Here is a 12816-nt window from a genome sequence, read left to right as displayed (position 1 = left end):
CTTTTCCCAAGGAGGCCTAGACCCAAGCCCATTGCTTCCAAGGCTTTCCCCCACTCATACCAACCCTTGAAGACTACCCCATCGGGTCTCTGAGATTGCCATCCTCTCCAGGGCGATGGTCATATCTGGTGGGTGACCCTGCTGACCTTTTGGTTAGTGGATGAGCACTTAGGGACTGAGCCACCAGCACCCCTTCCTGTGGAACATACGTAACACTTGAATCAGTCAAAAAAAAACCACAGTGCAACCCCCACCCGCTAATCATCATGTAGTTTGTATCCTTTCAGCTATCAGGACTGGCCAACAGAATTCAATTTTAATGGGGACAGGGGGAAGAGGCCGATTTTCTTGATTAAAGCTATGGAGGGGAGGGTCAAAACTGGCCCAATGTTTAGCTCACCTAGAAAGCCCTGGGGTGGGCAGGGGATGTGCCCCCCGTTCAGTGTGATTTGGAGTGTATTTTTTTTTGCCATGAGTCTTTTTTGATGATTCACATTGTTGCAAAAGGAAAATGTAAAACGCGCACCCCTCCAATTGCTGTGTTTCAGAATGCTTTTGCACCCCTGACCGATGCCAAGACTAGGAGTCATGCCGATGATGTGGGTCTCGTTCTTTCTTCACTGCAGGCTAGTATATACCGAGGGGGATACAACCGTTTCGCTCCATACTAAGTGACACAAAACAAAACAAAGCAAACAACCACAAAATCCTTCCGCTGTGGGGGAGAACGAGGAAGCTTTCTGAGGCCTGGGTATTGCAATACATACAGTAGAGCATCCTTTTAGCAACTCGAAAACGAAGCGAATTAATTAAGAAAAAAGAAAAAAAATGAAAAGAGGAAAAAAACTTTACATTTTTTATCTTATACCTCAGATATTTTGTTCTGTGTATTTTAATATCGTGGGTCCTTTTCATTTCTGAATATTCTGTAGTTTGGTTGCTAGCGGTAGACTTTTTTCCCCCCCTTTCTTTTGTTTGTGGTTGAGCTAGAGAGAGTGCGGATGCCAGATCCGCATTCAAACACTGGTACAGGGCCATATCCAGAGTGCTAGATCACGTCAATGAATTATGTATGCTGAATAGGAAGCGTGCGGGGGTTCTCAGCTGTTTGGGAAGAGAGCAAGAAGTGACTATCAGAATTTGATTCCCCCACTTGCATCTGCATTATTTTAGTTTATGGAGGAAGGGTGGAAGGGATTGGGCTCCGGCTTGGGCTAAAATTAAAAGAGAAAACACTAAAAGAAAAAAAAAAGATTAATCTTTACAACCCACTGTACTACCAGATAAGAACCGTTCTACGTTACTCATTGTTCTTTGAAGCCAAAGGCTCTGTTTGTAAGGGGGTTGCTTCTGGCATTGGTGTTGAATGAAGCTGGACCACCCCACCCTAGAAACCATTCCACCCGGCAGCATTCAGCTTCTTAACCAGACACTAGTTGCTTAGGCAAAAAATAAAATAAAACAAACCTGCTAGTTAGACCATCAAACAAGCATTCTTTTTATATTTCTTCCAGTATAATAAATTATTGATATCATTGCTGACTTTTATATTATGGGAGGGAAAATAATAATAATTACATTAATAAAAAGGTGATTAAAAAGCACTGTTTCTATTTTTTTCTTTTTTTCCAAAAAAAAGAGAAAGTAATAAAAACGTAAATTCTTTGTACCAGTTAAAAAAAAAGAAACTGTATAAAATTTCCATCTGTGCAGTGGAGTTGCTCCGTTCTAGAAACAGTCTATCTAAGCTTCCGTTTTAGCCTAGTTAGTGACCACCTGTTAGAGACAGACATATAATTTTTATGGAATTCCACGATTCTATTCCGATTTATAGAAAGCATTTTACAAGTATTGCACTCATCATGGTCTTTTCATCTGCTCGGTACTTTTTGGAAACCCGACTGTGTAAGCAAGCTGCAATTTTTCAGGCCCTCCGCGCCTGGCACCCTGTCAACTAGGACTAGCTCAAAACTGCTCTCTTTAGCTCCATCTCCAAGGCCCAGGACACTTGTCAGAAGGAAGCAAAAAACAATCATAATCTAAAGCAGACCCCGCCCCCCATTCGCCCCTGAAAAAGGAGAGCTGCCCCCACCTCCTCCAACACCCCGGATGCAAGGCCACAGGCTGGAAAATTGCAGTTTGTACCAGACACCTGTCTGTCTGAGTCCTTTTCACCCTGTCCTGTTGGTTTACAAGTTCATGTAGGTTGGGGTCTCCGTCTCGGGTCTTTCCCGCGTTTGTTTGGGTTTTGGTATTGAAATCAGAAGCAGCCGCAGCGGCTGTCCCTGCAGGAGCCTCACTGCGCTCCTGCAACATCCTCACTGCGTGCGCGCCCCACAGGGGCTGCACTTTAAGTCAATTCTCGGCTCACTGCTGCCAGTCTGCTGTAACAACTCTGCTTTAAGATAAAAACCAAACAAAACTCACAAAAAAAAATAAAAACAACAAAAAATAACAAAAAAATGAAAAAAAAACAACAAGAAGTGTTTGTGATCCAGCTTTTTCTCTTTGTCATCTTATGTGCATGCAGTTAAAATCAGTTGGATATTAAACCATCAATAAAGTTTCACCAGATTTGAACACACAGCTTCTGTAGCTTCGATCCTTCAGACCGATCACAAATCATCTGGGAGAGGGCAACTATTAGCAGCCAAAGGATGAAATGCTTTCCTCCTCTCCCCTCCCATCCCCTCCCCGGACTGATTTGGGCAGGAAAAGGGCAAGGGGAGGGGTTGGCTCTCGAGCTTCAAACAGACATTCTCATTGCCCTACTTGGAAAAGATCAGATCTGGGACATTAGTGCCTTTTAAAGGACACTACTCGATTGAAACGCTGCAGCATCCTACCCTGCACCGGGGCAGGGGTGAGAGAGAGTGCAGGAACAGGGGGAGGGGCGGGGAGAGAAAAGGGATTTCTCCCAGTTGCCTCTGCTCTCAAAGTCCAACATTTTTGCATTGTGTTTGGAAACACAAACATCGAATTCTTACTGTGTTGGTTAAAGTAAAATCCATTTGCGGCTTTGATTTCCATTGATGAACTGTACCCCTTCCCCAGCCCCACCCCATGACTGTATGTAGTTTTAATAAAAAAAATCATTTAGAAAAAGTGGGTGCCAACTAACGATTCAAAAATCTCTTGTTTAAGCACTCCTCCAGGATGTCAATAAGTCATTTTGGATGTAAACGAACATTTTGGATTTTTTTAACTATTTATTTGGAATGTTTTCATTTATCTAAATAACTATTGCTATATTGAATTATGGAAAAAAAGATTACTATCATGTGTGGCATATAGTGACTTCTTAACACACACATCATGCAATCTGCAAACCCAGAAAATGTGTATATCTGTCTTTAGAAATTAGTGTTTATATCACTTACAGTGGTTTGTGAATAAAGAAAACTGGTTTGTAATATCAAAAAAAATAAAAGCTTAGTCTGAAAAGGTATGGATGCGTTGGTGTTCTGAATTCCTTTCGCCTCTCAGCATCTCTAAAGTGGGTGGAGTCAGCCTGCACAGACAGCTTCACCTGTGCACATCTCGGGGCTGCAGGGTGGATGCTGCCCAGGTGAGCATCTATGGTCATCCTACAAGAAATCGGCAGAACTGGCCGATGCCATTTAAGGCAAGACTTCTGAAAGAAACCAAATCCACTCAAACAGAACATTCAGCCTAGTCCTTTCTCCAGTGTGGCATGACAAAACCAAACCACCAACACCACATCTACAAATCAAGCACATGTTCAAGTGATTCGTATTCTGTTTGCAGAAGCCGGGTGAGATGGGGCTGGGGAGCATGGAGGCAAATGAAAAGACAATAGCAGCAAGTGGTGGAATTAATATTTGACATGCCGATCCCCATTCTGTATTCATTATTTAAATATCAGCCTGACATTAGTGATCCTTTCAAAGATTTTAAGAGTATCTCCATCTTCTCCCGTTTTATTCTGATTATTCTTAGCAGGTCCAAGGAAAAGTTTCCTAAAAAGTGCACCTTAGATTACTCTGCTTTCTAACCCTGCTTCTGCCACTTGCAGCTGCACCTTCTTGGTGGGTGCCCGGAATTCCATCCGGACTCAGAGCTGCCTTGTCGGAGACAGAATTGCCCCAGAGGGTTTTCTGTCCATCAGTTGATTGCAACTGAGGGAGTCCAAACCACCCATGGCCACTTGTTCCACCCACCCGGCTCCGTAGAGCAAATTAAACCAGGGCGCTGCCCTGCGTCTATAAGCTCAACACGGCAAGCCCAGTAGCACCCACTCCTTATTACTGGTCCAAGGAAATGGATCCAGTGGCCTCTGCCAAGTGCTTCCCAGAAGCACTTCCCAAAGCATAAGCAATGATTGGCGGGCGAGAAAAGGGAGGCACCCAGGACCACATTGCCTGCAAATGGCCAGGCTCCACTCGGTGAGCCCAGTGGTGACGTGGCATGCAGGGCATCACCTGGGCTGCAAGCCTGTGGTTTATGGAACAGTCTGATTGGCCCTCCCTTTGAAGGCAAAAACCGATAACAAGCAAACAACAAATCCACTCCTGTTGCATCAGACTACAGGCGTACATTCTTCTTCCCAGTCATCTTCACCTGCTACAGGGGCAGCTTTTAGAGGCTGGACCAGACAGGGTAGAACTGCCCCCTGAGAGTTAGGAGTAAAAAGCCTGTTATTCCTCCTGAAGAGAGGTTGGTGGTTTCAAACTGCTGGTCTACTGGACCGCAGCCCCATGCAGAACCACGATGCCCCCGGGCTCCATGCTTACATCACGTGAGGCTAATTCAGAACCATGTGCACCTGCTCCAATTGACCTACAAATTCTTACTGACATTCTCCGGAATGAATCTCATCCATGCCCCCCTTGGACTGTATAACGGCTTCTTGATGAGAAGTCTTATTCTGGGCACCCCCAGAACACGTTGGCTCCTCAGCCCCCTTCATACTCTGCAGGAGGTCTTCCCAGCATGCACTGTCCCATTGCGAGTCCATTTACCAGTCCCTGCTTTGCAGCCACCGACACACAGGATGGTGCATCTTACAAAAGGAGCCTTGGTCACACAGTGCTAAGCCTGCAACGGCTGATCAAAACGCTGCTGGTTTGACACCTACCCAGCTGTCCATGGGAGAGACCTGGTGATCTGCTGCTATAAAGAGAGTAGGCTAGGAAGCCGGTTGGGCACTTCTCTTTGCTGCAGGGTTGCTGTGAGGGAGAAGTGACTTCAGAGGGACCCAACAGCGATAGCTGAGTGCAGCTGACAGAGTGCATGACTGGTGCAGACAGTTAACCTGCTCCCACAGTGGGGGCTTGGCCCATGTTCTCCCGAGGTGCCTGGGAAGAAAGGGCTGGCAGTCTGTTCCTGAGAAGTCAGCCATGGAAAACCCTGTGGAGCACAGTGCTACTCTGACACCCAAGGGGGTCTCCATGAGTCCGAATCAACTTAAGACAACTTAACAACCAAAAGCCAAACCTGCAGGCTATCATGAACTTCCATTGGCCGGCATCAGTGGACCCTTGGGTATAGTGGCACTCTTTTACAAATAAGATCCGGGTGTAAGGGGCCCCGTGATTGGCCCAACATCACATCTAGCAACTACTTGGTGGAGGCAGACTTCGCGTAACATTAGAACGTCGCACTCTGGTGGCTATGACCTTTCTCACAAATTCTGCCCCATTGGTGACGATGATGATGGGGGTGGTGATGCTGAGCATGTTAAACATGTGGATCCAAATGACCTCCTTCCCGAACGTGTGAGGCTATGCTCGGGGCAACAAAGGCGGTCCTAGTGTTCAGCTGGTCAGTGGCTGGGAAGGAAACAAAGTTTGCCTCCTGAAATGCTGCTTTGTAAAGGAGCCCCTCACCCCCACCCCCCACCCTGCCATGCCCCGTTTTGTGTGGTTGTGGGGGCCAAGTGAGCTGCCAAGGCAGCTCCCCAGACCACAAGCCAGTTCTCCTACATTTGCCTTTACACAGAATTTGCAGGGAAATCCCTAGGTTTGGGTACCATTTGTATGGAAGGTAAGTCAATCAGTCAAAGGTGTGTCTATGTGGGGGTCCCTTCTATGCATAACAACCTTAAGGAAAGACTTGAAAGATGAACTCAAACATCTGTCACATCCCAACACAGCAATCACATTTTGGTGTGTATTTACAGAGTAGCCCTTGGATTTTACCTTGGGCTTCACTTGGGGTTGAGAGTGGAAAGCCCCGTCTTTGGGCTGCTGACCTTGCAGATAGCAGCCTGACATGGAACCCACTAAGTCACTGGGGCTCCTTATATTTTTTTGTAAGGGGAGGGTATGGAAGTAATAAGTTAGGTTTCTGGTGGGGAACTGAGAGCTGGCTCAAGGAAGTCCTAAGTGCTGTCAATGGCTAAGCATGCTTCAGAATCAAGGACTGGGAGTCAGGGCTGTGAAACGTCCAGCCCCGCACAGCCTCACTCTGCCTCCTGTAGGGTTGGCTATGCACCGGAGTCAACAATATACAGAGAGAAAGAGGTATCAGAGAACTCATGACCATCGAGTCAGTTCCAACTCACAGCGACCCTACAAGACAGGGTCGAACTGTTCCTGTGGGTTTCCCATACGGTGACTTTTTGCCTGAGTTACAGTCAGTATAGCTCCTGGATTCACCTGGTATACATGCTCTATATTACATATACGACATAAGGTCTATACAGCTGTACACACCTAAATAAACTGGCCTTAGGAGAAAATGGAGGATGAGTACATCATGCCTGTAACTGCCAATTACATCAGGAAGTCCCTGCCAGAGCATGGGCACCGGGACTCAGCCAAGCTGACCCATCACCTCCACCGTCATGTTCCTAACGAGCAGCTCACATCTCCATGGCTCAGGATCACCAGGTGAACTTGAGTCCCTTTTGAAAACTTGGTAGTAAATACACAATGCCAGATAATAAGACCCTCACTACGTAAGAAGGAGCAGGTGTGTGTATATACATACAGACCAGTCCTGGTACAGCACCCAGATCCTGGAAGAGTCAAACAGTCCAGAAATGTGACATCATTGTCATGGCCACTATTCTTCGCTCACATTACCAGCACAAACTAGTAAGGTAGGTGCTTTACTCTGCACGTGTGCGGTCACCCTGGCGGGGCATCAACAATCTTCAGGCATTAAGGAGGCTGGGGACATGGCCCAGGATGACTGGCTGTCATGCGGAAAGCCTGAGTCCAGTCCGCCTCTGTGTGGCTTGAGTCTTTGCTGTGACAGGCTAAGCAGTACTTGACTTCCTCCCTCCTCCCCAACCCCCTCCCCACCCCTTCCGCCCTCTGCTTCATCCTCCTATCAGCTCAAGTGATCCGTGTGCTTGCTCCACAAAGCTTGCGACCTGGGAGCCAGCAGTCAAGTCCAGCATCCTTGCCTTTCCCCATCTGCACTTGCAGGTCTGATTCTGCACCTGCCCAGTGGGCTCGTGTCCAGGTAGTGGAACAGCAGCGCCCCACACCCACTCACCTCTGAGCCCCCTCCCGTGACCAGGAAATCAGGCAGGCACTCCCACGCAGTCATGTTTCAGAGAGGCTGGAAAACGCATGGGACCGCCCACCACAAGTTACAAAGCACGCACAAGTAGCCCGGCTCCCCTAACTTTGAAAAAACAAACAAACCCAAACCAAACCCACTGCCACTGGGTGCATCTCTGCCCTGACCCACGTTTCTCTTTCCAGAGGTGCTGTTCTAGTCCCGGCTCAATTTGAAAAACAATCCACTGCCATCCTGTCCATTCTGATTCGCCGTGACTCTGCCCCCCCCCCCCCAGGGGGATGATCTTTACAGGAGCAGAAAGCCTCCTGTCTCTCCTGAGGAGCACCCATTATTTTTGAACTGCTGACCTTGTGGTTAACAGTCCAGCTCTTAAGAGATTCCATAGGAAGGGGCTGTGAAGTTGGGAGGGAGACAGAGGCCAGCCAGACCTAGAAGCAGACCCTTGGGTGTGGGGAAAGGCATGGACTGTCCACAGGATTAGGCAGTCAGCACCTGGCTTACCTTGCTGCATGGGTGGCCCGACACCACCCATTTCTGCACCTCACCCTGTGTGGCCTGTGATGTCTCCATCCACGTCTGCACAGCCAGAGACAGATGGTGCACACAGCAACAAGTCAGCAAGAGACGTTCCCAGCCTCTAAAAACAAGAAATACGGTACTGGGTCTCATGGATAAAGCTGAGCTGAGACCAAGAAACAGGTAAGAGTGACTCTGAGGGTGGGCGGGCACTGGGTGGGCACTGGGAGGGCACCAGATGGGAATCAGCAGCCCCTCAGTTACACCCTCAGACTGGGCACCAGGTTCCCAGCAGGCTTGTGGTCAGCCCCATCCCCACCTCGCTGAGAACTATGGGCAGGATGTCCCCAGATTGAATTACCCAGCTTCTTTCAACAAACTCTTAGACTTTGTGCTGTTCACTCCCCTTTCTCATCAGTATCATCGCAGCTGCTGCATCCAAGATGATGGCTAAAGGCAGGTTTTGCTCCCTGTGTGGTCTGTGTCAGGGTGCGTGGTGGAATCCCCTGGGCAGCCTGTTGACACCTCAGGGCTGTGTGTCCGCACTGGAGGCTCCCAGGGTTTGGAGTTCTGGGGACCCTCGCTGTTTAACATGTTTAACATCCCCCCACTCCCAGGTGGTCTGTAGGCAGCCTAACATCTGAGAGAGCACTTCCTTCCATGGCCAGGAGCCCTGGTGGTGCGACGGTGAAGTGGTCCACTGTGAGCCAAAAGACAGGCAGTTCACACTCACTGGAGAAAGCTACCGGGCAGGCTGCTTCATGAAACCCTGGGGGCAGCCCCCACTCTGTCCTGCAGGATCTGTCTGAGTTGGAAGTGGCTTTGACAGCAGTTGGCTGTGTCCTTAGATCTTGTCTAACCAAAACCTGTACGTAATGGTCTCATCCCACTTACGTGTTGGAGGGGAAATCTATGCTCTGAGAGCCTTCTGGACGGTCACCCGACAGAGCCTGATTCCCAGGTGTTTCTTCCACACTACCCCTGGTGGGCTTCAGCCACCCTGCTTCTTAGGTGAGTAGCTGAGGGTTAGAGAGCAACAGAACCCATATTGGTTCTGTGTTGGCTGCGATCTGCAAGAGGCAGACAGGGCTTCCTACTCCCACAAAGAGTTACAGCCTCAGAGACCCACAGGGGCAGGTCTACTCCATCCTCTAAGGTCGCTATGAATCAGCATCGACTCAATGGTAGTATGCTCTTCTGTAGCTGAGTGCTGTTTTACATCAGTCTTGGGGTTCCCAGGACTGGGGAGCTCTGGGAAATAGCCATGTCTAAGCCTCATGCCCACCGATGTTGACAGAATGCTGTGGATGGGTCTGCAACAGGTGACACCACCACTGCCTCCACAGATGCTGGAGGGTGACCCTGAGAGAGAGCCAGAGTCCACGGGGAAACTGGTTCTGGGTCTCGCAGAGTCTGCCTTCGACAGGGTGCCACCTGCCTCACCGCCCCTTTCGCTCCCCTGACTGGAGGTGTTTGCTTTTCCCTCGGATCGGTTTCTGCCGCTGCACCCAGGCTCCTTCACCTTCAATTCTCGTCCTGCCCCTGATTAAAAATAAAAACCCACTGACCTCCAGTCAATTCCGACGCACAGAAACCCTACAGGACAGAGTCAAACGGCCCTTGCGGGGGTCTGAGGTGGGATCTTTACCAAAGCAGACAGCCTCGTCCTTCTCCTTCTGGGTGGCTGGTGGTTTTCAACTGCTGACTGTGCCTTTAACAGCCCAACTTGTATCCTATTCTGCCATCAGGGCTCTTTATAGGCACCCTTGAATTGGGGGTGCTGGCAACAAACACTGAAACGACTATGAACTCCCCCAAAGAACAGACATCTGTCGGACGAAGTACCACCAGGATACTGACAGTGAGACTTTGTCTCACCACTTTGGATAGGTTGTCAAGAGATACCAGACCCTGGAGAAGGACCTCATGTTTGGTAGTCAAGGAGCAGCCAAAAAGAGGAAGACGCTCCACAAGATGTATTGATACAGTGGCTGCAACAATGAGCTCGAATGTCAGAGTAGTTTGTGGGAATGGCACCGACCCGGACAGTGTTTCATTCCGCTGGACAGTGAGTCGCTGTGGGTCGGAACTGACTTGAGAACACTGAGCAGCACAGGGCCGAGCAGCTCCCAAGGGTTTCCAAGGCCCTGGGTTTTTACAGAAGCAGACCTCTTCATCTCTGGACTCAGCAAGAATCCTTTGGAACCTGATAGCAAACCCAGACTACACTCCCTACCATCCAGTCAAGCTGACTCATAGTGACGGACAGGGTGGAGTAGAACTGTTCTGCAGGTTTCCAAGGCTGTGGGAGCTGAGTATCACACCGGAAGCTTGCCCCCAGCTAGGAGCCACGCCCCCTTAGTGGCAGGAGGTGGGCTACTTGTCAGGAGAGACCACCACAAGCTCAGGGGGTGTTTAAGTCCTCAACATAACCAGGGCCAGCCATTAAAGACAAGGCATCTCCCCAGGGGGAGAGCAAAGGGGTCACTGTTGGGAACCTTGAAGAGACAAGGAGCACACACAGCCTCCTCCTGGGAGGTCCTGCCGCCTGCTGAGCTAAGGACCCCACTGACTGGGTCAAGGGCATTTGAAAGGCAGGTCCGACTTCTAACTTTTCATTCATCTCGGCGATAGCAGCCTGTCTCTAATGAATTTTTTATTTGTTTACTCATTGCTTCTCAGACAGAAAAGTCACCCTTGCCTCTTCAATGAGGGAGGCAGACTAATCCAAAGCCCAGTGGATTTCATTTGCATCTCCCTTCCCCCCTCCCCACCACAACCATCCCTCTTCACTCACACTCACACACACTCCTTCTGGAGAATTAAGCTTGGAAATAAGAGGTGGATGAGGGGCAGGACAGGCCTTCATCATTGTCTTTTACCCCAGAAAATAGTTTTGGGAACAGAGAGGTAAATTATTCATGTCTGGTAGCCTGGTCTCCATCATGTGGGTTCTAGGGAACACCCCCACCTCCCCGTATGTACATACACACATGTATCACACCACCATGCCCCCCCCCATCTCGACCCAGGCTTCTGTGCTCCATCATCCACTCTGCCCCCGGCCCTGGACACCCCTCCAGAGCAGACAAGTTTAGGGATAGGGTGTCTGGTATCACTGAAGGGTCCTGGGTATTGAGCAAGACTCCTGCATTGTGTGTGTGTCCATTCACACTTGAGCTAGGAAAGTTAACCCCGGTGGAGCACAGCTGTGAGAGGGTGGAGGGGGCCCAGGTAGCACCACGGATGAGACATCAGGCAAAGTCAGCGGTTCAAACCCACCAGCAGCACCTCAGGAGAAAGGTGAGGCTGTGGTCTGCTCTCCGTAAAGATTGCCAGCCCTGGAAATCCCATAGGGCTTCCATGAGTCTGAATTTCAAGGAGCTTGATGGTGTCCTGGTTACACACTGGGCTGCTAACTGCAAGGGCTGCAGTTCTAGAGCCACAGCTGCTTCGTGGGAGAAAGATGAGGCTTTCTACTCTTGCAAAGAGTGACAGGCTTGGAAACCCACAGGGGCAGTTCTGCCCTGTCCTATAAGGTCACTGTGGGTCAGAATCAACTTGATGACAGGGAGTTGTTTTCTTGTTTGTTTGTTTTTTGTTTTTGGTGTGAGACTGATTTGTGTATCTATGAGCAGCTCTGGAGGTACAGTGGTAATGCAATGGGCTTCAGCCTGCAAGGTCAGCAGTTCTAAACCACCAGCCACCCTGAGGGAGATCGACTACTCCTATAGAGAGTCTTGGTCTTTCCCATGCAGGGTCACAGCCTGAGAAACCACAGGGCCAGTGCTACCCTGCCCTACAGGGGGCTATGAGCTGGAATCCACTTGATGACAGTGAGGTTTTTTGTGTTTTTGTTGTTGTTGTTTTGATGAGTCTAAATTGACCCAAAGGCAGAGGGTCGGGCTGGTTTGGGGCAAGATTGGTTGGCTACTAACTGAAAAGTCATCAGTTCCAACCTGCAAGCCACTCAGAGGAAGGAGCTAGCCCTGTGCTGCCATCAAGACACCAGCCCTGGGCACCCTGTGAACTCCCCCTGCCCCTCCTGCAGGCTGTGAGGCAGGATGGACACCCCAAGAACTCCCCCTGCCCCTCCTGTAGGCTGTGAGGCAGGATGGACACCCCAAGAACTCCTCCTGCCCCTCCTGCAGGCTGGGAGGCAGGATGGACACCCCAAGAACTCCTCCTGCCCCTCCTGCAGGCTGGGAGGCAGGAGGGACTTGGCCTGGGTCGGGTTTGGGTTCTGGACTCTCACACAAAGCAGCACTCAGTAAACCACATACAAACCAGCCATGGTGGCAACCCACCCGGGTCAAGCAGAAATACCCTCCAGCCTGTCTGGGGGGAGTGCATTGCCAGACCTTTCTTCTGAGGTGCCTCTGGGTAGTCTTGAACCTTTCGGTCACCTCTGATCTGTTCAGGTTCATTGGTAGCACCACACAGAACTCTAAACCATATATGCTCAAACCAAAACTCATTGGCATCAAAGCCAATTCTGATTCATGGTGATCCTATAGGACCCTATAGAACTGGCCCTGTGGGTTTCTGAGACTGTTAACTCTTTACAGGGGCAGACAGCCTTGTCTTTCTTCAGCATAGCGACTGGTGGTTTCGAACTGTGGACCTTGCAGTTAGCAGCCCGATGTGTAACCCAGCATACCAGACTGGCACTCATTAAGCACCGGAGCCTCTGCCTGTTTCTTCCTCTCTCCATCCCCGCTACCTCACCTGTGATATGTTCTCCCACCCCTCTGCTGGGCTGATTTGCTTCCTATCCCTTCAGCCCTTCAAGTCCAATGACTT

The 12816-nt window shown here is 49.7% G+C and overlaps 1 protein-coding gene across 10 annotated transcripts in view; it reads left to right on the top strand.

Annotated features, from left to right (window-relative positions):
• Window positions 1–671, top strand: part of RBFOX1 (RNA binding fox-1 homolog 1) — a 375459-nt gene extending 374788 nt beyond the window's left edge. For 8 of the 10 annotated variants that reach the window (XM_075528230.1, XM_075528227.1, XM_075528222.1 and 5 more), the window contains one exon: window positions 549–671. In XM_075528230.1, coding sequence (XP_075384345.1) covers window positions 549–671 — 123 coding nt within the window. The remainder of the gene's footprint in view (window positions 1–548) is intronic. The other 2 variants (XM_075528228.1, XM_075528231.1) reach the window with 1 other exon arrangement.
• Window positions 672–12816: the final 12145 nt, after the last annotated feature.

The sequence above is a fragment of the Tenrec ecaudatus genome, chromosome 12, assembly GCF_050624435.1.
Source record: "Tenrec ecaudatus isolate mTenEca1 chromosome 12, mTenEca1.hap1, whole genome shotgun sequence".
Taxonomy (NCBI): domain Eukaryota; kingdom Metazoa; phylum Chordata; class Mammalia; order Afrosoricida; family Tenrecidae; genus Tenrec; species Tenrec ecaudatus.
Note: the sequence above shows the minus strand (reverse complement) of the source record. Positions and strands in the feature narration are given on the sequence as shown.